This window comes from Triticum dicoccoides, chromosome 4A (genome assembly GCF_002162155.2).
Source record: "Triticum dicoccoides isolate Atlit2015 ecotype Zavitan chromosome 4A, WEW_v2.0, whole genome shotgun sequence".
NCBI classification, from domain to species: Eukaryota; Viridiplantae; Streptophyta; class Magnoliopsida; order Poales; family Poaceae; genus Triticum; species Triticum dicoccoides.
Window position 1 is genome coordinate 745,658,118 of NC_041386.1, and position 23,756 is coordinate 745,681,873.

General features: G+C 46.0%; 2 protein-coding genes across 2 annotated transcripts; both read left to right on the top strand.

Annotated features, from left to right (window-relative positions):
- The first annotated feature begins 10 nt into the window (after positions 1 to 10).
- On the top strand, positions 11 to 13,873 carry LOC119284423 (cysteine-rich receptor-like protein kinase 26). The gene is made up of 6 exons (XM_037563550.1): positions 11 to 237; positions 435 to 654; positions 744 to 870; positions 8,233 to 8,433; positions 8,794 to 8,994; positions 13,823 to 13,873. The coding sequence occupies exons 1-6, from the start codon at positions 90 to 92 to the stop codon at positions 13,871 to 13,873; spliced, it is 948 nt and encodes a 315-aa protein (XP_037419447.1). The 5' UTR covers positions 11 to 89.
- A 3,933-nt stretch (positions 13,874 to 17,806) lies between these two features.
- On the top strand, positions 17,807 to 19,022 carry LOC119290020 (cysteine-rich receptor-like protein kinase 27). Its single transcript, XM_037569156.1, has 3 exons — positions 17,807 to 18,015; positions 18,123 to 18,246; positions 18,797 to 19,022. Exons 1-3 carry the CDS (start codon positions 17,873 to 17,875, stop codon positions 18,998 to 19,000), a joined length of 471 nt encoding a protein of 156 aa, XP_037425053.1. The 5' UTR covers positions 17,807 to 17,872; the 3' UTR covers positions 19,001 to 19,022.
- Positions 19,023 to 23,756: the final 4,734 nt, after the last annotated feature.

A 23,756-nucleotide genomic window follows, 5' to 3' on the forward strand; every position in this document is an offset into this window, starting at 1 on the left:
CTGTAAAAAGGATAAGGAGCCACCACTCAATCAATGAGACGTTATTTCGCCGTGAAGTTGACACCCTGTTGAACATTGAACATGAAAATATGGTAAGGTTTCTTGGCTTTTGTGCTACCACTAACCAGATAGCCATAAAAAAGGAAGGATTAAGAGAGCATATTTACGCCGAGGAAAGAGAAAGATTGCTATGTTTCGAGTATATCAGCAATGGAAGCCTGCGAGAATATATTACTGGTGCGTCATTGCTTGCATCTCTTATCTTTACTTACTTTTCCTTTTTATTTTAACGTCTGAGACATTTTATCTAGTCAAGAAGTGAGATAGATAGGAGCACAATAATGTGGTTAATTTATTAATTGTGAAATCTATAGCATGCATAAATCAAACGTTTGAAATTTTCTTGGCTCCATGGTGCTCTATCCATTATGCAGATGAATTACAGGGACTTGAATGGAACACACGTTATGAAATAATTAGAGGCATTTGTGAAGGTTTGTATCATCTGCACAAGGAAAAACAAATATATCATATGGATATGAAACCTGACAATATACTACTAGACAATGATATGATGCCGAAAATCACGGATTTCGGTTTATCAAGACTTGATGAAAAGTCACAAACCATGAGTGAAGAGCGTCTTGGATCACGGTAAGTGCATTAAAATAACTGAGTTTCTTGAGATTTAGACTAACATTTCCAGATGCTATAATGCATTGGAGTACTGTCCTTCTTTGTAGAGGATATTGTGCTCCTGAATACCTATGCCATGGAAAGATGTCATTCAAAACAGACATGTATAGTTTGGGCGTCATAATTATCGAGCTAGTGACAGGACAAAAGGCGCTCCCCGATAAGAATAACAATGTAAGAGGGTTTGATCTTGCCATGTAGGCAATCTTTTTTTAGAAATATCATTTCAACTTTGCATATTTGTTACCTTTTCCTGACTAATCCTACTTAATTTGCAAATTACATTGGATGACATGCATATATAGTTAATTAATACATAGTGGAAGTCGCCCCATCCTGGATTCCTGGACTCCTTAAAGCAATCTCGCTCTCTACTTCATGCTCTAAAATGTACTCCCTCCATTCCTAAACGTGAGTCTTTTTAGAGATTCCAACTACGTAAAGAGCAAAATGAGTGAATCAGCACTCTAAAATACATCTATATACATTCTTATGTCGTCCATATTGGAACATCCAAAAAGACTTATATTTAGGAACGGATGGAGTATAGTTTACCATATTAGGTTACTTGTATGTGACGCGCGGACTTAGGAAGTACCCACACACATGATTTATCAACAATGAAAAATACTGCAAGGGTTCTTTTCCTCTTAGGAAACATAATTTGTGGGCCTGATTGATTATTATTTTATGAGAGCATGTCAAAAGGATAGAGAGCTCCAGCACATTCATACATTTGAAAGACTGCGAGTTTAAGAGGTAACTAGGTCATAAACTATATAGAGCATAGTAGATTGAAAGACGGCCGTGCAAAACCCCGACAAACAAGAACAATCACCTAGCTAAGCTAGGCCAATAGCGTCATCCAACACTTGGAACACCAACAACCTGACGCCACCAGCTTGTTTGAATAACACATGCCCTCTTGGAGCTGACAACGCCTTTGTCATCTCAAGCTGACCTCCACTGCCAAAGTTGATCGCCATCTGGGGTTAGTTGTGCGTGAGTTCTTTTGCAAGAACTCAAAGGAGGAAGTATATGATGATAGTGGGACTGTTGGTGTCCACGCATTGATGGTGTTCTTGGTAAGGGATAGTGAGGGCAGGTGCGAGCACGAGCAGGGTGGCCCTGCGTTTCCTTGGTTAATCACCACTAAACAATGTCTTTTCTCTGGCGATGCAAAAATTAGTTTCCAGTTCCATAAAACCGCCAACGGGAGGAAAACCATGAGTGCCATATTTGGACGTCCATCGGTGATATGTATGAATCTTCTATATCTAAATAAATAGCACCCACTACTAGATTTCTCTCCTCATGTGTGCTTCCACATCACCTCGATAATTGTTAGTTGTTAAATTGTTTGACATCAAAACTAATGCATGTACTCATAAGTTACTTCTTTGCATTAGTATATGGATGCAAAGCATGCCACCTAATCAAGTCATGCATGATTGTCAGTCACAAGTTAATTTTGCATTAAACTTTGTGTGGCCATGGAAGGTATAGGTTTGTAGTAGCTAGTGAGAATTACCATAATCTCATCTATATTTTTTGATAAAGGGGACATTTTATTTACTAATAACATCACATCAAAAGAATACAAGCATCATGAGTATACACCCGCATTTGCATAACTAGGGTGCAAACAATCAACTCTAATGCACACACACAAAGAACATCAAGAAATCGACCTCAAGAACCATCTACTTAAACCACCACCAATGACTTGCACACAAACCTTGGAAAAGTGCTTCAACAATGACGCCTCCATGAAGGGAATGATACTCGAGCGTAGTCGCCGCCCGATCCACCAAAAAGGGTATATCTTGGGTTTTCACCCAGAAGAAGAAGTCCAAGCAAATTTCGGACAATTCTTCCAAGAAGGGAATGATGTGGAACATCACCATTGACAGGTACAACTACTGTAGGTCAGACCTAGAGCTTTCACACTGAAGCTCAAGACCTTGTGCTGATTAGCATCACCAAACTTAAGTTAGCATGTACCCCCCCCCCCCCACTTTGATCGTCACGCTTCAACATCTGTACACACTCATAGTCCTGACGTGGACTACGCAACTGGACATAACATGTATACAGAAGTAGATCAGAGCACACCAGCAGCATCAACAAAGTCAACAACACTGCCAAGAGACACTGAAGGGGCTAACCGACAGCGTCAAGTCATCATTACTGATTGCATAGCCATATGTGCCACTAAGAACACGCATGGGGTCATCCGGCAGTCTGTCATGTCTTCATTGAAGTCAATAGGCAGCAGTTCAGGACAGGATGCTGAGCATTCAGGGCAACTCCAACGCATGACCCCAAACGCACTTCCGTTTTATCCAGATTTCGTTCATTTGAGGGTGGCAATAGGTTCGTGTCCGCGTGGATTTGTGGATGCATTGGCTGTGCACCCAATGCGCGGCCGCATCTTCGGCCGCATCTGGTCCGCGTGCATGCAAATATATAAAAACATCAAGAGATGTATCTAAATGGCAATGGCCATAGTTCACGCTCGCGGCTGCGGTTCACATGAGTTCATGTCGGCCGGCAACAAAAGCCAGCGGCCTACAGAATGTTCTCCCTCTCAGTTTCTCGTCCGAAACAAAGCCAACCTTCCAAATTGACATGTTTTTTACGCCGGCAAGAAAGCCAGCTGCCGACACATGAGCCAGCCTTGAAAATGAGACAAGTTTATGGCGCCGCCAACAAAGCCAGCGGCCGACACAACAACCAGACTTCAAAATGAACGACCACATTCCACGGCCGAGGTCTCACCTAGATCAGGATATCGCGGGCGAACATCTCATTCCGTCGTTTGGCGAACCAAGCGTTCCTCTCTGGCAACATATTGTTCTTGTCGACGCTCATGATCACGAGTGCCACCTCTTTTGCTTTGGTGTCAGCATTGTTGGCCTCGATCTCGAGCTTCTTGAGTTGAGCGCCCTCCTCGATGTCAAGCTTCCTCCTCTTTGCAGCCTCCTCCATGTTAAGCTTCTTGGTATGCAGATCTAGATATATCTTCATTTGCTCCTCCTTCTCCTTGTTCCTCCTCTCCACCCTCACTTCCTTTTGACTCATTATGTTTCCCAAAGTTCCTTGCAAGACCATGGAAGACGTATGACAATTCTCGTCCCACTTCGAGCTTTTCGTGCCCCTCTGCCTCTTTGAGCAAGTCTCCCTCATAAGCCACGGCCGCCTTCCCTCCTATCTTTTTATGGACGGCATATTGGTCTTTGAATTTGGGGCAATCTTTGATGAGCGACCAACAATGCATAAGATTCAATGGCTTGTTCTTGTGCCAGTCCTTGAAGGCTTCCAAAGATTGGAATGCCTACACAATCAAAGATGCGGCCGCAACTGTAAACATGGAAGGACACAAGATGCATGAAACAACATGAAAAGGACGGAAGATGAAAGGACACAAATGATTCATACCAAGTCATTAAGGCCTAAACCACACATGGGATGGGCTTCGACGCTCTCAAGCGTGGCACAATACTTGTTGCACTCTTATTGAATGAACCCCCATCTCTTTTGGATTTAGTTGATGCCCCGGTTACTGGCAAGTTGTACGGGGGGAACTTGCTTGGATCATGAAAGTTTTTGTGAACTCTCGTCCAAAAGGCGGATCCTTTTTGCTCGGCACCTTTCATCGGATCTTGGCCTATCTCCATCCAACTCTCACAAATCAAAGTTTCCTCATCTTGCCTATATGACCCCGTGTGAATGCTTTGCCTCCTCTTTTGTGCCTCAGCCCTTTGGGTGAGCTCATCGATAAACACCAATGGCTCCACCAAAATGTCGACCTCTTCTTCCTCATCTTCACAATGCAAATCAGCATCTTCATGCCATGAGTTGCCATGGTCGTCCTCATCTTCATCGTGGCCGGCGAATTCAGTGTCACCATATTGGCTGCGGTCGTCCTGGCTTTGGGTCGCGTCGGGATTGAAAGCTTGGCCTTGGATGTCAATGTTGAAGGCCTCACCACGACCCTCAAAGATGACATTCTCCATGAACGCCACATAGTCAGGGTCATCGACCGTCGGCGTCAGCAGCGCCATTTCATCGAACAGCTTGCGGGCGCCGGCCATGCTAGTCGTTGGAACGACCAAGGCTGCTTGCTTTGCGCCCCGCCGGACGGCTGGCCAGGACAAATTTACCCCAACATCACGTTGAGGTCAATGACGCCCACGGGCATGGCCAGGGCAACTACATTGCAGTCCGGCGACGTTGCAGTCTGCCCATGGCCATGCAGCGGCAACGCACGATACCCTTTCATCTTGGGTGTGACGGGCGAGCTCGGGGACCGGTGTCGAGAGGATGGACTGCCGACAAGCCTATGCTAGCCGAAGCAATGGCTGCGACCGAGAGAATGGACGGCGGGGGTCGGCACAACCCTATTATGAGGAGGGCATGCGCCTTGACGACGATGGACTCCTTGTCATCAACGCCGGCCTGGTGCTGCGCGCCACGCAACTCTACCGCCTCGGTGGCATAGTCGGCTGCATCCTTCTTCTTCGCCACCTTTGTCCGTTGGTTCCTCCTCTTGGCCAATTTGGCGTCGAGCTTGGCGAGCTCCACCGGCGTGAGCTCCGACTACGGCTTCTTAGTAGTCCTCTTCTTCGCCATGGGGAGCGCAGCGGCGGCTGGGGCGCCATGATTCGCCGGGCCGCCAGCCATGGGGGAGGGAGGTGGGCGCGGGAGGGTTTTGGGTGAAATGGAGGGATATATGGCCGGGCGTGTCCCCGATAGGTGAGCCAGGGGAGGACAAGGGAGTGCATCCCATCTGTCCGTGGCTGTCCATTTCGATGCAAGAGCGGCCGAAATATGAACGGAAATGGGTCAAAAGCGGAACAAAAACGGACATTGGTCCGTTTGCTTCTGCGCGTTAGGCCGCTCGTTTTGTTCATTTGTCCGAAACAGACGCGGATCATTTGGGGTCATGCGTTGTAGTTGCCTTCAGTTAGTCGGAACTAACAGTTAGGTATGGCCGGTTCCCGAACACCCATCATTTGCTTCCACGTGTGACGCTCACATCACCCAACCGCTCCCACATGCATCATATCTGCCGCCAACGTGCACAAAGGCGAGCATCCGTGTGCAACACTTCCGCCGATCCACCATTATCGCACACCTTGTTTCCGCCAGTGACATGTCTCGCGAGTGGCCTCAACTCCGTAGATGTGCAGTCTGTTTTTTTTAATACGGTACAGACGCAAGCGCACATATATACAGGCATACACTTACCTTTATGAACGTACACACACTCTATCTCTATAAGCACCTTTGAGAGATTGAGCCGGCAAATTATCTTGAGATTTACGAAGTCACTATAGGCGCCTCGTCGTCGACGGGAACGTCTCCTCGACTGAAAGCGCATCGCCGGAAATACTGAAATAAATTCAAAAATAATGCGAGCACCAGGGCTTAAACGCTGGTGGATGAGGATACAACTGTCCCTCTAACCATCCAAGCACACCTTGGTTCGCATGTGTGCAGTCTGGTAAGCGTTAAGTTAGTTTCTGTGTTCTTTTTTCAACAAAGGGAGTATATTAATATCGCGAAGATAAAATACACCTAGCCTCTGTACAAACAAGATGTCAAAAGACAGCTAGGATGCACACAGTCAAGAAAAAAATAAAATAGAGAGAAAAAGAAAACAAAGATCCCGTCGCGATGATGAAGCACTAGCAACAGCAATACTCTAACCACCACCGAAGTCAACACCCGGACCACAAAAGAGATTCTCCAAAAACAAAGCCTTCAAGAAGGAAACAAAGCACAAGTGCTGTCGTCGCCCGATCGATGATCTTGAGTTTTCACTAGGAAGAAAGTTCGATTTCCCAAAACAATGCCTTCAGCAAGGCTATTGCCAGGCACAACCAATAAAGGTCAAACCTTGGGTTTTCACGTTGAAAATCATCACTCGGTACTCAAGGAGAACCACCAAAAATGAAGTCCACCTGTGCTGCCACCCCCTCTCAACAAGGCCACTGCTGCAAGTGACCAAAACACGACACACATGAGAAACATGTGCCGACATTCATCGCCACTAGGACACCACTCCACCATACAAACCTTCGACGGCAGGCACCATGACTTTCTCCACCTCTGTCACTGCCATGGAAATCTATATTTAGACATGTCCCATGACGTTGTCAAGAAAGCGAAGCTTCGCGCCACTCCCTCATGAAGCCTCACTGTCCGACTATAAGGGAACGCACGACCGGATCAATTCCAATCTTGATATCCGCTGACATCATGTGCCAATTGGCGGAATCACTGAGAGGAAGACTGGAACTTGTCGGCGTCTCGATCAAGGGGGCCTCCATGAAGCAGATTGATGACCTGGCGCTAGAAAAAACAGAAGGGCCAAACAACCTTTATAGAGGTCGTGCCCGCAGCCCCCACGCCACCGGCCGGCAGCAGAGGAGAAGACAAATGCCGCTGACCCGCTCTTCTTTCGGCACAGAAGGGGCACGCTTTCGAACCCAATGCGGAAAGCCTCACTGGTTGGGTCCAAATCGGAGCCAAACACGTTTCACGCTGAAGGAGGAAACCATACCTGCCATCCACGAACCATGAACTCAGCACACGTTCCGTCTTCCAGATGTCGTCGATGCAGACCACAATCTGCATCCGCTCCTGAACTACCTCCCAAGCTCCGTGCCAACGCTGGAGCGAACACTGTCGCAACGGCGGAGCCCGAAGACATAGGTCCACCACGAGGATGCGGCTGCCGCCACACCATCCTTACTTGAACAGACTGGTTTCCAAATCCATCTCCAACCATAGGGCCAATGGCCTCGTCAGAGAAAGATCCGAAGAATCTTTATTTAACACCGTCATCGTCGCCGCTGAAGCCAAGACGATGAACAGTCTAAAAACCTAGACTATGAAGAAGTAGAAACGATTCACACGCGTGGTTCCGGCGACCTCCCTCACCACCGACGGCCGAGGTCGCCGACGGAGGGGAGCCGCCGGAGGACGGCGCTAGAAAATTGGCGCCCCTGGCGATGGCTAGGGTTGGAGCCGCCGGGGACGAGAGGAACGGCTCGTACAAAGAAATTCTGGAAACCACTACCCTATTATGCTTCAACGACCACGATGAAAACTTACAAACGTAGAAACCATTTTCTTAATACAAATCAACAATATCGACAAGCAAAAACCAGTACCCACACCTTCGCTACGTCATGCAGAGATAAAATCCATCTGTATCTTCATCCACATTTATCTCTAGCACCTCTCTGTATGTATCAATCACTATAATCCCTCGCTCTCTTCAAGCAAACAGAACGGGATGCTCGGTTCGGGAAAAGGTCCAGGAGTGCGTGATAATATTGGGAATTAAAATCTCCTCATCTCCTTTTTTTTTGCACTGATCCCAAGCACCTAACCCATTGCCTCGTCTAATTTTATCTAGAGGAGAGAGACCGTGACCAGGGTGGATTACGGTCATCTTCTCGACACTCGAGTTTGTTTCATTAAACATTTGACTTATTCTATATCGCATTTGTGGAATGGCAGGCACTTAGGAGATGGAGGCATAGATGGAAGAAAACGGGGAAGGAAACACAGTTGGCTTACCAACAAGTAGCAAAATGCGTCGAAATTGGGTTACTATGCCAGGAAATTGACCCATCCAAACGGCCTTATATATGGCAAATGATACATGATATAAGAGAAATTGATGGTCCTAATGAAAAAACCAGCAGTGCATATGAACAGGTTAGCTCGTATGCTCCCAGGCCTTATTACTTAATTTTGGACTACTTACCTTCTTTCTTTGTTTCTTCACACACACACACACACACACACACACACACACACACACATAATATGCACTCCCGCTCTTTATTGCATATAAGCCCTTACAAGGAAGATGATATGCTTGGAATTGAGCCACTCGAACTACATTTTCCATTTGAGCTTGACAAACAGATGTCTTCTACACTTTGGCTAACCAATGAGACAGACTCTTACATTGCCTTCAACGTTGAAAATATGAGCCCCCTGTCATACTGCACACAGCCGCAGAAAGCCATTGTGCCGCCACACTCAAAGTGTAATGTCGACATAACATTGCAGCTTCAGGGCAAGTCACCAGGATATATGCATCGTGCCAATGAACTCATTGTATGGAGCACCAAAGTGAATGATTGCCTTGCAGTTGAGGATATAACTAGAAACATGTTCATTAATGAGGCGGTCAACGTGGTTGATGAGGTGAATTTGGATGTTCATTTTGACGCCAGTGAGCTACAAGAAGCAAGTAAGAAATTCAGTGAGGTGAGTTGTCTAAGAATACTAACTTGCAAAGTTGTGTCTATTCAATTAGTATCCACTGGAGATTATCTTTTATTGTAGTCAGAGTGCCAAATTTGTAAACATTCAGACCAAAATATATTTACTTACTATTTGTAGTAAAAACCGGGGAGAGATCGCTTTGGTCAACAAATAAAAGATGTCCAAACCAAATTGATTTTAAATTTATTTTAATACTACAATATAATCGGTAGATTAGATTGGCTTGCACATCTTTTTGTCTTCATGATGTATTAATTCAGTATTAGAAAAATATTGTAGACAACTCAGAATTTTGTTTGTTGACAAGTCTCACTAGTTTTGTGTGCGTTTGTGTGTGTGTCTGCGCGCGCGCATCTAGAGATGATACAACTACCGCGACAGAGGTGAGATCACTAAACTAAGAAAGAAAATTTATTTGTGAAAGCTATTTCTAGTTAATTATCAGCTAATACAAATGAAACTAGAAATAATGGTGCAAGTAAGAGTGACAATACGTCAGAAATTTAATGAAGACAAATGTCAGGGCAGCGACGGCATTTGAGGTCTGATATTATGAGTAAAGTTATTTTTCACTCGGCCAGGATAACTGTAGTCGTGCATGCAATTATTGTTGCGCATGGGATGCATAGGGTGGGGCCCCAAGCAAATGTGAAACCTCTAGTTGCGTGTGCAACTGTGGTTGCATGTGGGACCCGGAGGATGGGAGCGTCATGCAAAAATATAATAACAGTAAAATAGGAGGAAAAATCGTGTGCAACTGTAACTACGCCGTGTAAAAATCTTTACTCCTAATGGAGCAGTTGGTAGTCTCGCTTCCAGGTTTTTTTTCGTCCCACCTACCATGGTTTTTTTTCGTCTCACCTACCATGGTTTTTTTCAACCGGTTTTTTTCATCACACCATCCCCACCCCTACCCCACCCCATTCACCGCACGCAGTCAGGTTCCGTTTCCCCCCTTACGTCCCCGATTCATGCATGATAATCAATTCTTTCCAAACGCAATCATGCATGACAATCAATTCTTTCCAAACGCAATCAATTAACTTAAGGTAACCAGACACAATCAATTCAATAAAACGGAGCGATATCTCGGGCGATTTTCTTGCTCCCGATATATAATGGTGCTAGCCAATCTGTTAACAAATGAGAAGGAAACAATCACGTGTATGTAGGGAAGATAATCGTGGAGATTGCAGGGCAGTTAAGGCCGTGCGTCACATGCAGGAAGGATTTCCCGAGTTCAGCGAAAGAGAAGGAAATCTGAGTTGGTGAATAGTCTCCACGATTTATTTTCGTCTGGCTTTTTTTCGTCTGATTTTTCTTTGTCCCACCTCCCACCACCACCCTCTCACCGGTTTTCCTCTCTACTCCTAATGAAGCAGTTGGTAGTCTCGCTTCCAGGTTTTTTTTCGTCCCACCTACCATGGTTTTTTTTCGTCCCACCTACCATGGTTTTTTTTCAACCGGTTTTTTTCATCACACCATCCCCACCCCTACCCCACCCCATTCACCGCACGCAGTCAGGTTCCGTTTCCCCCCTTACGTCCCCGATTCATGCATGACAATCAATTCTTTCCAAACGCAATCATGCATGACAATCAATTCTTTCCAAACACAATCAATTAACTTAAGGTAACCAGACACAATCAATTCAATAAAACGGAGCGATATCTCGGGCGATTTTCTTGCTCCCGATATATAATGGTGCTAGCCAATCTGTTAACAAATGAGAAGGAAACAATCACGTGTATGTAGGGAAGATAATCGTGGAGATTGCAGGGCAGTTAAGGCCGTGCGTCAGGAAGGATTTCCCGAGTTCAGCGAAAGAGAAGGAAATCTGAGTTGGTGAATAGTCTCCACGATTTATTTTCGTCTGGCTTTTTTTCGTCTGATTTTTCTTCGTCCCACCTCCCACCACCGCCCTCTCACCGGTTTTCCTCTTTTCTCGTCTAACCGGCAACACCCAATGTATTTATGGTAATCAATCACAATTAATCCACGTATGGTAAGGCTATAAACTCAGAAATCTCAAATATGATTATTATAGTAATAAATCCATCCAGGTATGGTAAGGTCATAACTCAGGAAATTTCGAATATGGTAATTATATGGCAATAAATCAATCCAGGTATGGTAAGGCTATAAATATAAAGGAAAACTATTCCTGTGAGACGTCTAATACATGGCTTTCGTCAGACCAGCATCTCACCAATCGTTTTGGAGCCATGCATCCAACAACGCCTGGCTGTACTATATAACCCCTCCGAATCATCCTCACATCCACCATCAAACCCTAATCAACTACCTGGCCACCCTCTCTGCCACACCTGCCATCTGGATCCTCCTCGCTTCAACCTCGCTCTTATCGCACCACCGCATCTACGTTCGACCAGCAAGTCCTCCGGCAAGAACGCACACACCATGTCGCCTTGATGGCTAAGCATGTGCATGTGTGCTTCATGCCCCCACAACGCTCCTTGTGATCCGTTCGTCGCGCTGCATCTCCAATCTGGCCGGTGTGGCACTGTAATTTCGCCGGTGTGCAGACCTTCGTTTCCTCTGCTACTCCTCGTCAGACATTTTGTAGTTGCTGCTTGAAGTGGTATGGTCGTGCTCTGCTCGTTGAAGCCTGTAATTGGGGCTGCATGCTATAGACTCACGAGGTCCCTTTTCAATGTGGCTGCGTGGTAGCGATGCTCTCATGCGTGCTACGTCGGCTGTGCTCCAGCGGTCTTGCATTTGGCCAGGTTGAAGGATACCATATGTGTAGTAGCCACACGTGATTCAGATTTTGTTCACATTGGAAGTACAAGTGATTGTTGTTGGAAACAAATTTCCACCCTTTTGGAAGCGTAATTTTCTTCGGTCAAAATGTATATGTAAAATTATTGGTATACTTTCTACCTGCAATTCAATTACCTATCAATGGTGTATCCAACATTGCTCTATTTTTCTTCCTACACATAAGAAAAATCTCTATTCCTAAGGGAGCAGTTGGTAGTCTCGCTTCCAGGTTTTTTTTAGTCCCACCTTCCACGGTTTCTTTTCTTCCTAAAAAAATCTACGAAATTTCGTAGGTTAACCAGGGACAACTCCCACCTCCCAGGTTTTTTTCGTCCCACCTCCCATGGTTTTTTTTGGTACCTCGTCCCACCTCACACTAAGCCGCCACGAACCGCAAAAACCGCCTACCTTAGCCAAATCAACAAATCTCTCTCATTAATGCAATTTTCTTTAGGAAACAAATAATGGATTCTTTCCTACCTTAGCCAAATCAACGGATCTTTTCTATTAATGCAATTTGCTTTAGCAAACAAATAATAGATTCTTTCCTACCTTAGCCAAATCAACGGATCCCTCCCATTAATGCAATTTGCTTTAGCAAACAAATAATAGGTTCTTTCCTACCTTAACCAAATCTACGAAATCTCTCTCATTAATGCAATTTGCTTTAGGAAACAAATAATAGATTTTCAGGAAACAAATAATCTCTAATCTCTAATAATTTCTACTCCTAATGAAACAGTTGGTAGTCTCCTCCCACCTTGCATGGTTTTTCTTGGTACCTCCTCCCACCTTCGCTGGTTTTTTTTTGTAGATTTTTTTCGTTCCCTCCCCTCACTTCATCGGTTTATTTTCGCGTCACCCTCTCACACAACGAAAGAAATCTAAACAGATCAGAACTTTTCATACTGGCGCAAGTTATTTAGTAATGTAGAATCAATCACGAACAATCTCTAAAGATCAAATCTAAATTAATTAACCTTACCTTAAATCACTCAGTTACATTAATTAGAAAACAAATAATTGATTTCCAAAAAATCGCTCAATCACGTAAATCTTACCTTAACTCACGGATGGTAATCAATCTCCAAACAAAGGAAACAATACATCGAGGGAGCAGTAAATAAACTCCCTTTCTTATGACATGTATATGATCTTTCCTTCCCTCTACGTTGTCGAGCGTTCTTGATTCTCGAGGCCGATGCTTGGGCTGCGTCACTGGGTCGCGACGGTGCTGGAGGACGAGGACGGCGAGGCCGGGTGCCGCGGCACCGCGTTGGCCGCGGCCGGTGAAGGGGGCAAAGAAGGGCGGCTTCCCTGGCCCTGGCCATGGCCGTGACCCTGTGAGTTGGTGCGGTGGAAGTGGCACTTGAAGGACACGGCGTGGGTGGCCGACGCGCAGACGCGCTTGGAAGCGGGCCCGTGGCCCGTGCCGGACGGCGCCGACGCCGACCCGGGCCACCTCCTCCGCGTATTCTTGGAGCTGTGGCTGGCCGATTTACATGAAATTAATTCTCTCAGTTGTGGTGGCAAATATAATACACATAATCCATATTGTTATGTACTAGCTTGTGTGTGTGAAATAGATGGATTATGGTCCCGTACCCAATAAGATGGATTATGGTCTCGTTAGAGAGAGAGAGAGGGAGAGGGGGAGAGAGTGAGGAAGAGGGAGGCAGAGAGTGTGTGTGAGGAATTGATGATAAAAAAGGTCGCCAATGTCACTTGATATATATGAGAATATTAATATTGAACTTTTAAAGTTAATGTGGCCCCGTTGCAACACACGGGTGTTCTTCTAGTAAATATAATATACAATATTTCCTTTGTATTTACATTGTTCTAAATACGGATGCTTCTCGCATTAAAATGTGTCTAGATAGATTCATGTGTTAGCACTCCCAGAGTGCCAAAGTGGCGAACACACACGTGAGAGAGTGGAGCTCGAGGTGGACGAAGGACACAAGTGGTTTGTGCTCTAAAACTTCACAGCTTTTCTGCTTCATTTTTGCTTCTATTTATTCAGAGTTACAGAAGAAAACTGGGGATCGTGGCCCCTGACTTCACGTCCGCGTGATCCACAACGCTCGTGCCATCCCGCGAACAGATCGACGAAGTGCGAGACTCGCTCCAGGCTGTTGAACCCGTGAGCTAAACTAGCTAACAGGAAAACTGAATGGGAAGAACTAGTTTGACAGAAAACGAACTAACTGAACTTCGACAGGGCTTGGGGTTTTTATTTCAACAAAGCACCCCCTAAAACCTAAGGCCTTGTCAATTTCTACCATGCCGATCCTTGCACGCAGCTCCGTGAAGCGCACGTGCTCAAGAGCCTTAGTGAGAAGATTGGTGAGCTGTCCATCTGTCCCGACGAACTCCACCTCCACTTGCTTGTTCTCCACGCATTCCCTGATGAAGTGGAAGCGGACGTCAATGTGTTTGCTCCGTTCATGGAACAGTGGATTCTTCGGAGGGAGATGGCTGATTTGTTGTCCATCCAGAGCGGGAAGCAAGCTGGCCTCTCCTTCTTGAGCTCGCTGAGAAAACGAGCCAGCCAAACTCCTTAGCATGCTGTCGTCGTGGCGCTGATGTACTCGGCCTCGCAGGACGACATGGCCATGACTTTCTGCTTGAGAGACTGCCAGCTGATGATGCAGTTGCCGTAGAAGAACATAGCGCGGTCGTGCTCCGTCGTGTGTCGGCGTCTCCTCCCATGTCACTGTCGCTGTAGCCAGCGAGCTGACCATCTCCTTTCCCTCTTGGGTAGAAGCAGCCCCAATGCAGTGTGCCCGCGATGTAGGCAGGATCTTCCTCACCGCAGCCAGGTGCTCGGTGGTGGGCGCCTCCATGAAGCGCGAGACGTAGCCGACAGCGAAGGCGATATCTGGCCTGGTATGAACCAGATAGTGCAGACATCCGACCAGGCCGCAGTACTCCGTCGCGTCTGTCAAAGGCGCGGTGCTCTGCATGCTGAGCTTCAGCCTCAGCTCCATGGGCACTGTGCACGGGTTGCACCTCGTCATGCCTCCGCGCTCGAGGATCTTCTCGGCTTATGCCGTCTGGTTCAGAGAAGTACCAGTCGGTGTCTGGTGCACCTTAATCCCTAAGTAGAAACTTAGGAGATCGAGATCGCTCATCTTGAAGAGCTTCATCATCTCCGCCTTGAACCGCGTGATCTCCCCGTCGTCGTTACCGGTGATGACCAGATCATCGATGTACACCCCCACAAGGAGGCGAAACGAGGCGTTGCCACACCCGTAGATGGCGTGCTCGGTGGTGATGCGCTCGAAGCCGAGCGAGGCGAGGCATGCGTCTAGCTTCTGGTTACAGGCACGCGGTGCCTGCTTCAGACAGTACAGGGCCTTATCAAGACGCAGTACCTTGCTCTCTTGTTCGGCGGCGTCGTACCCAGGTAGTTGCACGACGTAGACCTCCTCCTGGAGCTCCCCGTTGAGGAAGGCGCTCTTCACGCCCCTGTGATGCAGGCCCCAGCCCGTGCGCGCGGCCAGAGTGAGCAAGAGGCGTACTGACTCCATGCAGGCGACGGGCGCGAACACCTCTTCGTAGTCCACGCCCTAGCGCTGCACGAAGCCCTTTGCGACGAGGCGGGCCTTGTGCCGGACCACCGCGCCATGGGCGTCGCGTTTTACCTTGTAGACCCATTTGAGACCAATGGGACGATGGCCGGGAGGGAGATCGGCGAGGTGCCACGTGCGATTCTCCTGGATGGACGCCATCTCCTCGTCCATGGCGCGTCTCCAGGCTGCATCTCCTTGTGCTTCATCGAGAGAGGTCGGCTCCTCTGCCAGCCCAAGGTGCAGTTCCTCGTCGTCGAGGACGTCGAGGTCGAGGATGTAGTCCGTGAGATGCTGGTTCGGCTGCACGATGTTGTCCTGTGCGCGCGTCACTATTGGGTGCACGCCCGCGTGGTCAGCTGGTGGCAACACGATCAGAGGCGATGAGGCGTTCGCGCCGGGTGGATACTGTGACCCGGCAGAGCTCTGCTCAGGGAAGAGATCCCTCCCGCTTGTGCTCGCGGGCGTGAACGGAGAGAGCGCCTCGGCGCCCACTGCGGCTGCATCCCCACCACCACTGGTGTGAGGGGGAGTGACCAGCATTGCCGGCGCGGTCTACCTCCAGAAGCTCCTTGGAAAGCTGGCCACAAAATCCGCCAGCGAGCACGGCACCCGACCGCTTGCCGACACCGCACCACCAGCAGCATCATCATCTTCTGCCTCCGAGTCCTCCTCCGCCAGATCCCAAAAGCGGCTGCCTGACCAGACTCTGGCGCCCTCCGAGGCCTGCTGCGGCCCCTCCAAGGGCGCAGGGCACGCCGGCGCCTCGCCTCCCTAGACCAGCGTCCACTCCGACGCGCTCCGCTGGTCGGAAACCCCCCGGGCCGCCTCGCCCACACCATCGCCTCCGTGGTCGCCGCTCCGTACACGAGCTGTTGGAGCCATCTCTATAGCCTTTTTTCACTGATGGATTAGCTGTAGATGGAGTAGATGGATGTTCATTTGGAGTAGATGGGTTAGCTATCCATACGGGTCATACTTAGTGTATGGATATGACAATTGAAGATCAAGTTCAACTTGTAGTGGGACAGTGACCAATTTATTTGAGTTTCTACGTGAGACTAATGACATGTCTAGTCTTGCACATAGCACAATAGATGTGGCAACATGGGCTGGTAGTCTGGATCATACGTTGAGATGGAAAAGACAAGTCGTGAATCTCCAACGAGTCAAGACAAGAGCAAGTACGAGGAGATGACAAGTCAAGATTAAGAAGAGATTGTTAGCAACTAATCTTGATTTTATTTTGCATCTGGTCAGTATAGGTAATGTCCTAGTTTTACACCAACTAGTTTTAGGAGCATACATAGTAGTTATGTATCTTTAGGAAATTATCCACTACGTGTCCAGAACTAGTATGTTCAGCCGAGTCCGATTAGTACTCAGATGTCCTTGCACTTACTAACATACGTTTTGCTACGTGCTGGTCATAGGTTGAGTTAGTGTCCGAGTAGGATTAGATTATGTCGGTTTGAGTTAGTTCTTCGGTATATATATGCACAAAGGCTGCGCAAGGTTGTATGATCAGACAGAAAAGGGAAATAAAGATAGACAAGAGGGGTGCGATACGTGTCGTTGGCTATAAGTTTTTGTATGCGTGTGTTCATCTAGCTAGGTGTTTCCGTACTCTAAAGTGTAGTCATCTAAGATGTTTTCTTAAAGGTGTTGCCGTACTCAATAGAAAGAAGTGTAATGCCATGAAATTTACTCTGTCTTGCATGATCATTGAGTAATCTAGCTAGGGGCATAGCCTAAATAATGCATTCTTACTGTTTTCCGTGTATTTTGTTTTGTAGCTGCAAATGGATGAAAATATTACCGCACGAAGTCAACTGGAGCACATGTTGTATGATGAAAGTGCAGAACCAAAGCCCCTGCCGTTATCACTTCTTCATCACATCACCAGTGGTTTCTCTGATGACAAAAAAATTGGCTATGGTGGTTTTGCAATTGTTTATAAGGTATGATTATGATAACTCTCAGATGCCCTTGTCATGATGCCGGTTTATCTGAAAATTTAAGTTGACACGGACAAACCATGTTGTGGTTATAGGGAATGCTTGGGAATGGAACGATTGCTGTGAAGAAGCTTTTGGAAAGGTTTGATATTGATGAGAATAAATTTACCGAAGAGATTCGTTGTCTGATGATAGCAAAGCACAAAAACATAGTACGGTTCCTGGGATATTGCTCAGACACACAAGGGGAAATGTTAAAATTTGACGGGAAGCTTGTCTTCGCTGACTTGCGACAAAGGTTACTCTGTTTTGAATATCTACCTAAAGGGAGCCTTGACAAGCAAATCACCGGTAGGATCATGTAACATGTATTTCGTTCAACAATTGATGTATTTAGAGTTTAATGACTACTTTAAGTGCCTCAAATACATACTAAACCCACTTTCTCCTCCCCATTGTGTAGATGCATCAGGTGGACTTCAATGGGGAGAGCGCTATGAAATTATCAAAGGAATTTGTGACGGTTTAAATCAACTTCACATAATGCACATCGTTCATTTAGATCTTAAACCGGAAAACATATTGCTAGATAATAATATGGTGCCGAAAATCGCTGATTTTTGTCTATCGAGGAACTTGGATGAAAAGCAGAGTCGTTTTACTACTAAAAATGTGTATGGAACTGTGTAAGTTTGCTATAACTCTTGGGAGCTCTTTTTTGCATAACATATGACCAAATATATATCCCTTTTCCCATTCATCGATTAGATAGATTATATAAATATTCATGCAGGGGTTATTTGGCGCCAGAATTCATACGTGGTGGAGATATCACATACAAGTCAGACATGTACAGTCTTGGCATTATAATCACAGAGATAACAACAGGAAAGAAGAGCGATCCTGATATTGAAAATGTAAGCCATTTTCGTTCCAATATAAAGGATTGGTTCCAAAATTATGATGTTACATTACTTTGTACAATTGTTCTTCTAGCTGACAGTTGCAAAGCACAAATGAGTTGCAAAATAATCGAAACATATTTTCTTCTATTATCAAGGAAACAATAGTTCGTATGAAATTGTTCATTACTTCACCATGAGAGAGTATTACAAGTATGAGACAACATGATGTCTTTAGGTGAGAGTACATAGGATATATGTAGTGCGTATTAAACAAGAATCCTTGGAGAACAAGAAACTGAGTAGTACTCGTATACGTCAATGCCAATGTGATGACCTACATCGCTCGTACTAGCATGAGACATTGTCCTTGTCCAACAAATAACAGGATTGCTATCACAGTTTAACATATGGTAGGTCGGTGGACTCTCATTGTACACACCAGTTCCTATCTAAGAAACATTCCTCATTTAGCTAGGATTATCTTGTTGATGTATAGCCCGTAGTATTTAGAAATATATGTTGTTCTTTTCATGAAGAATGACACATGATGGCAATTTCACAGGTACTTGAGAGTTGGAGAAACAGATTGGAGAAATCAAAGGCAGACACACAACTGCTACAAGTACGAGTATGCACGGAGATAGCGTTAGAGTGCACTGAATCTAACCCGACGAGAAGACCAGATATACAGGATGTAATTAATAGGCTGGGTGCAACAAAAAGCATGGACTACTCTGTTACTGAAATTGGGGCGAGTAGTAGTTGATCAGTAGGCAGTAGCACAGGTAAGGTCAAATATGGCACATGCCTTATGAATTTGCTCATGAATGCAGTGTTGAGGCAGAGAAGACTAGAATTCATCTAGTTAGCATAAGTATTAGAGCTACAGTTCTAAGCATGTATTAAAAGGAACAATTCATTTTTGAGGAACAAAACAATTGCAATTCAAATAACATATTCTATGAAACCGAGTAGTACTGTCATCTTAATCTCTCGTGTATCTGATGACCAAGTTTTTCCCTGTACCAGATATCATCTCGAGGGGCAATATACCGACTTCTCCGAATCCTCATGTACTGCTATCAGTCTCTGAAGATGTGAATCCGGCTGCTAACAGTGGGATGATTGGGATGTACTGAAAGCCATAGTGCATGGAGGCTTAGTGGAGTATTCATGAAATTCTTTCCTTCACTTGCAGTGGACGTATTCATCTTGGGCATAGCCAATCTTATCAGAGGACTTCCTCTCATTTTCCACAATGTAACAAACTTCTTTCTCTCTCTCTGACAGAATTTTCACACTTTTTTTTACTGATCATTACACAAAACTCACCCCGAAAGCTCCAAAAAACTAACATATCCTTTCTTCATCAACAATAGATCTCTGTTGGGGTCTAAGTGTCTAACCCTAGCTAGCTCGAACTAGTTTTCAGGGACGGAGGTAGACGAAGCAAGGAACGGAGATAAATTGTTTTTCTGGCAACAAACCACGGCACCGAACGCCCTCTTTTTCCCTGTCATATATATAGCTGGACAAATCAAGACGTATCTGGACTCCTAACCATCTACGCATAACAACCTGGACTAACAAACCAAATCCTGGCCGGCTTTGTAGCCAACGAGACGAAGCTTCCTTTCCTACGCACGCACGTACGAGCGCCCAGAGACTAGCTCGCCTACGCCGTCCTCTACTACGCGTTCTAACGCGTCCCGCCACGCCTGCTGCTAACTGACTACGACTCGATCATGAGCACAGACTCGACACGCACACACGCACCCAACGCACGCACACACGCATGCTCACCACAGCGTCCGGCACGACCAGCACGCACGCACACATTGGTCACCACCACCGCCGTGTCTTATTCCTAACAATCTCCGGCCTGAGAGATACCCGAGACGTTGACAGGGACGACAAGCAGGTCGGCCACTACGGAGGCGGTCGAAATCCTAGCTTCACATGGTCCTGGCCCTGCTCTCATGCATGGTCTTCGGGCTGTTGGGCCTCACTCGCTTGCATCGCCCTGCCAGCGCTGGGACCCAGGACATACTTCAAGACCCTGACGTCGCTGGTGTGCTCATCACGAGGCTTCTAATGCACTACGGAATCATCAAGGAACAAGGCAGTTCGGATGCTTCTGCTTCTCACACGGTTGTCATCACCGTTCGCTTATGCTGCTTCTCCACGGTTGTCATCGCCGTTTTGCTTATGCTGCTGATGCAGACACGTCTGCATAAGCCTCATTCTGAAAAGTATAAAAAGAGAGTAACCATGCGTTCGTTGTACTGCCCAAAAACCTGCAGCATGCTCTGGTGTTGTGAAGAAATCATGCAATTACTGGAGCAAATAATTAGCTTACAAAAAAACCTCATGAAAGCCTTTTGGAGCGAGACTATGAGAAATGATCATGAAGTTAATTTTAGAAACGACGATACAAGTAATTTTTTTCCCCTGAGATACAAGTATCGGCATATTAAACTCTCCCTCTACCTCCAGAAATCCTCAGTCGGAATTGCCTCTATGCATCCCTGCTGGCTGTAGACGGCAGGGGCATATGCTTAACCAAACATGCTTTCTTTTTCTGTTGTTTGTTGCCCCGGAATTGTATCGTTGTTGTGGACGATATCCTGCTATGTTATATTCCTTGAAATAAATAAACTTTGATGTTGCCAAGGAAACTTTGAAACTCGGTTTTTCTACGTGGATTGCTTGTGGAGTGCAGTATCTGAATTGAGGTTAATGTTACCAGTAGGGGTTGGAAAGGAAGAACAGAGTGTATGCTGTGCAGTCTGCAGCTTGTGCTTTCTATGCTCTGTATTCTAAAGTGATGTGAAGTTCTGCACGCTGATGGTCTAAATATGTATCTGAGCTGTGAAATTTACCTAGAGGAGGAGATCCCTTGACGATGATGCCGTTAATTAGGTCTATCTCTTGGGCGCAGGGCATGCGTTGCCAACTCGATGCTCCAGTGACTTCATCTTTGTGGACCTCGGACTCAACTCTGGTCATCGGCGAGTTTGTGAAGGCGGAAGGCGGTGGACAAGATGGACAATACAGACTGCAATTCTGCCTGCATGTAGCTCTGCTTCCTCTGCTTTGCTCTGCTTTCTGAAGTCTGAAGTTTTGCGTGTAGTTAGCTTCCCCTGCTTTTGCTCTGTTTTCTGGACTCTCAACATTTGGCTGTAGCTTGTGGTTTGAGGCGTCAGGTCGACTCGACTTGGGGCCTCACACACAATCTTCCTCCTTCCGACTACTAATGGGGGACGGAGATGCTGCCTGCCACCTCATGCTAGTGGCGGCTGGCACCTATCTATTCTCTCTTTGTTTCAACAAGAGGACGAGGATAATACACACTAGACTGTGTGATACTTGATCTACGGCATCAAAACCCCTATCAACCTAGGTACAGACCAAACACTTACCGATCAAGACGCGACGGTTCCTCTCCAGCTTGCGCCGGGCTACCTCCACCGCCACCGCCGCCTCTCCGGCACCACTCGCCGCCTCCAGCTTGATCGATCGTGAACACCAGGTACACCAAGCTGGAGCTGGAGAAACCAAGCAAGCAAGCAAGCCATCCAGTGTTAATCGGTTGACAATCACACACCAATCCAGTCCGACTAATCTTTTAAGGGAATGATCTGTGTAGTTGGTTTCTAAAATTTACTGGAGAGGTTGGCAATTTGATGGCTGTCATAGTTGCTGCTTTAGTTTGGAGTAATATGGATAGCTAGAAATGTTGTCTTGAAAAACATGTTTCCTAGTGCTAATGGTTTTTCAATTGTCACGTTGGTTATGGACTGGACTGGTTTGGAGAAACTAGGCCTACAAAACAAACATCGCCTGCACTTGGAAAGTGGAAAGGAGCAATTAATCTTACTCGGGACAGGACTGCGGTTTGCTTTGATTCATTCAGTGTCAGGTTTACGCTCAGGGACGACCATTAGCTACTTTATGGGAGATCATGGAGTTTTTCCTACGACGACCATTAGCTACTTTATGGAAGAAACCAGTGTTATTGTCTCCTTTCAGGAGCCACCTCTCATTAGAGAATTGATGCCAGTGTAGTTTTTCTTCAACATACATCTTATTAAGCTCCACTAGAATATCCAACTTCCTAGTGTAAGCATCCCCGCATAAACCATCAGTCTCCTCCAGTTTTTCAAGCTCCTGCAACTCGAGCTTGATAATATTTTTCCTGATCTTATTGTGACCAAACAAATTAGATCCCCAGCCCTTAAAAAACTTCTTAATTCTCTTGAGCTGAACTCCTCATATGTCAGGACATTGAGAAAAATTGGATTCACAATTCCAAATTTCTCCATCTTTTTAAGCCTACTTAAGATGATCACTTTGCTTCCTACATCCATGCTTGCCACATATGAATAAAATGTGGTCCAATCCCTGAAACCTCAAGGTACGGAAAACAGAGCAAAAGCAGAGGAAGCTAACTAGTACAGGACAGAGCAGAGTTGAGAAAACAGAGCCACCAGAAAAGAAAAAAGAAAAAAAACTTACCAAATCGCCTCTGAATTTCCGCGCGGTGACTCGAGCGAGCACATGTGTTTTTAGCGCAACACAGTCTATTTTTTTCTCAAACAAAAAGAATAGCATCCGCCATCAGCGTCTCCCTCCGTCTTCTCTTGTGTTCTGTTCAGGAGGAAGAAGATGAAGTCGCTGGAGCAGAGCAGTCTCCATTTTTTTTCCCTTTCTTTCAGAAGACATCCACTTGCTGTAACAATGCCTAGTTCAGACATAGGGATATATAAAGGTTGCTGATCTCTCCCTGCATAATACAGTAGCCTCTAGTACATGATGCATTCTGGATAGATGCTTGACAACATTGACTGCTTAGTCTATTCGGGAACCAAAGTAAATAAATAATTAGATCTACACTTAAAACAAGCTTCACTTTACAGCTCAACTACATACATCATTGAAAGAAATAGGACCGATCTGAATATTCAGTGTGCAGCTCAACCACACTCCACAAATATTCAGCTTCGGTATCACTTGTCACTTGAATACTTTCTCTTGGACAGCTAATTATGTCAGTCTCTTGAGCTGCACCGCTTTCCTCTGCTTTTGCTCTGTTTTTTCTCAACTCTGAATACTTTCCTGTAACTTGGGAGCAGACAGAGATGTTGCCTCCTCAAACTACGACATACTGTTTCAAAACAGTTGACTGAAGATCATCTTATACGCCATCACAATGTGTTAAGTGTCACAACTCACAAGCAATGCAGCTAACTGAGTACAGACCACAAAATAGACAATGGCGCTATGCATAGTTGTCCTGAAGCATGGCAATGAAGACTGAACAGAAAGGCTTAAAGTGGATACAGGCAGAGGCAGATCTTGTCTAGCAAAGCTTATTTTCTCCTCAATACAGAAGACATGATTTAAATGAGTTGAGGGATAAGGGATTCAGACTTCAGAAGGACTCTGGGGCGGATGTCGCAGCTATGATATTCAGGGGTACGGTTGAGATTTTAGTGAAGATACAGTGCATCACTAAAGGC

Excerpts from the sequence above, each read along its gene's own strand:
- LOC119284423 (XM_037563550.1), top strand. The coding sequence starts at position 90 with ATGGTAAGGTTTCTTGGCTTTTGTGCTACCACTAACCAGATAGCCATA. Across the intron at positions 655-743 it reads GAAGAGCGTCTTGGATCACG|AGGATATTGTGCTCCTGAAT; the intron begins GTAAGTGCATTA and ends CCTTCTTTGTAG. Across the intron at positions 8,995-13,822 it reads CAAGTAAGAAATTCAGTGAG|AGTTACAGAAGAAAACTGGG; the intron begins GTGAGTTGTCTA and ends CTATTTATTCAG.
- LOC119290020 (XM_037569156.1), top strand. The coding sequence starts at position 17,873 with ATGCACATCGTTCATTTAGATCTTAAACCGGAAAACATATTGCTAGAT. Across the intron at positions 18,016-18,122 it reads AAAAATGTGTATGGAACTGT|GGGTTATTTGGCGCCAGAAT; the intron begins GTAAGTTTGCTA and ends ATATTCATGCAG. Across the intron at positions 18,247-18,796 it reads GCGATCCTGATATTGAAAAT|GTACTTGAGAGTTGGAGAAA; the intron begins GTAAGCCATTTT and ends GCAATTTCACAG.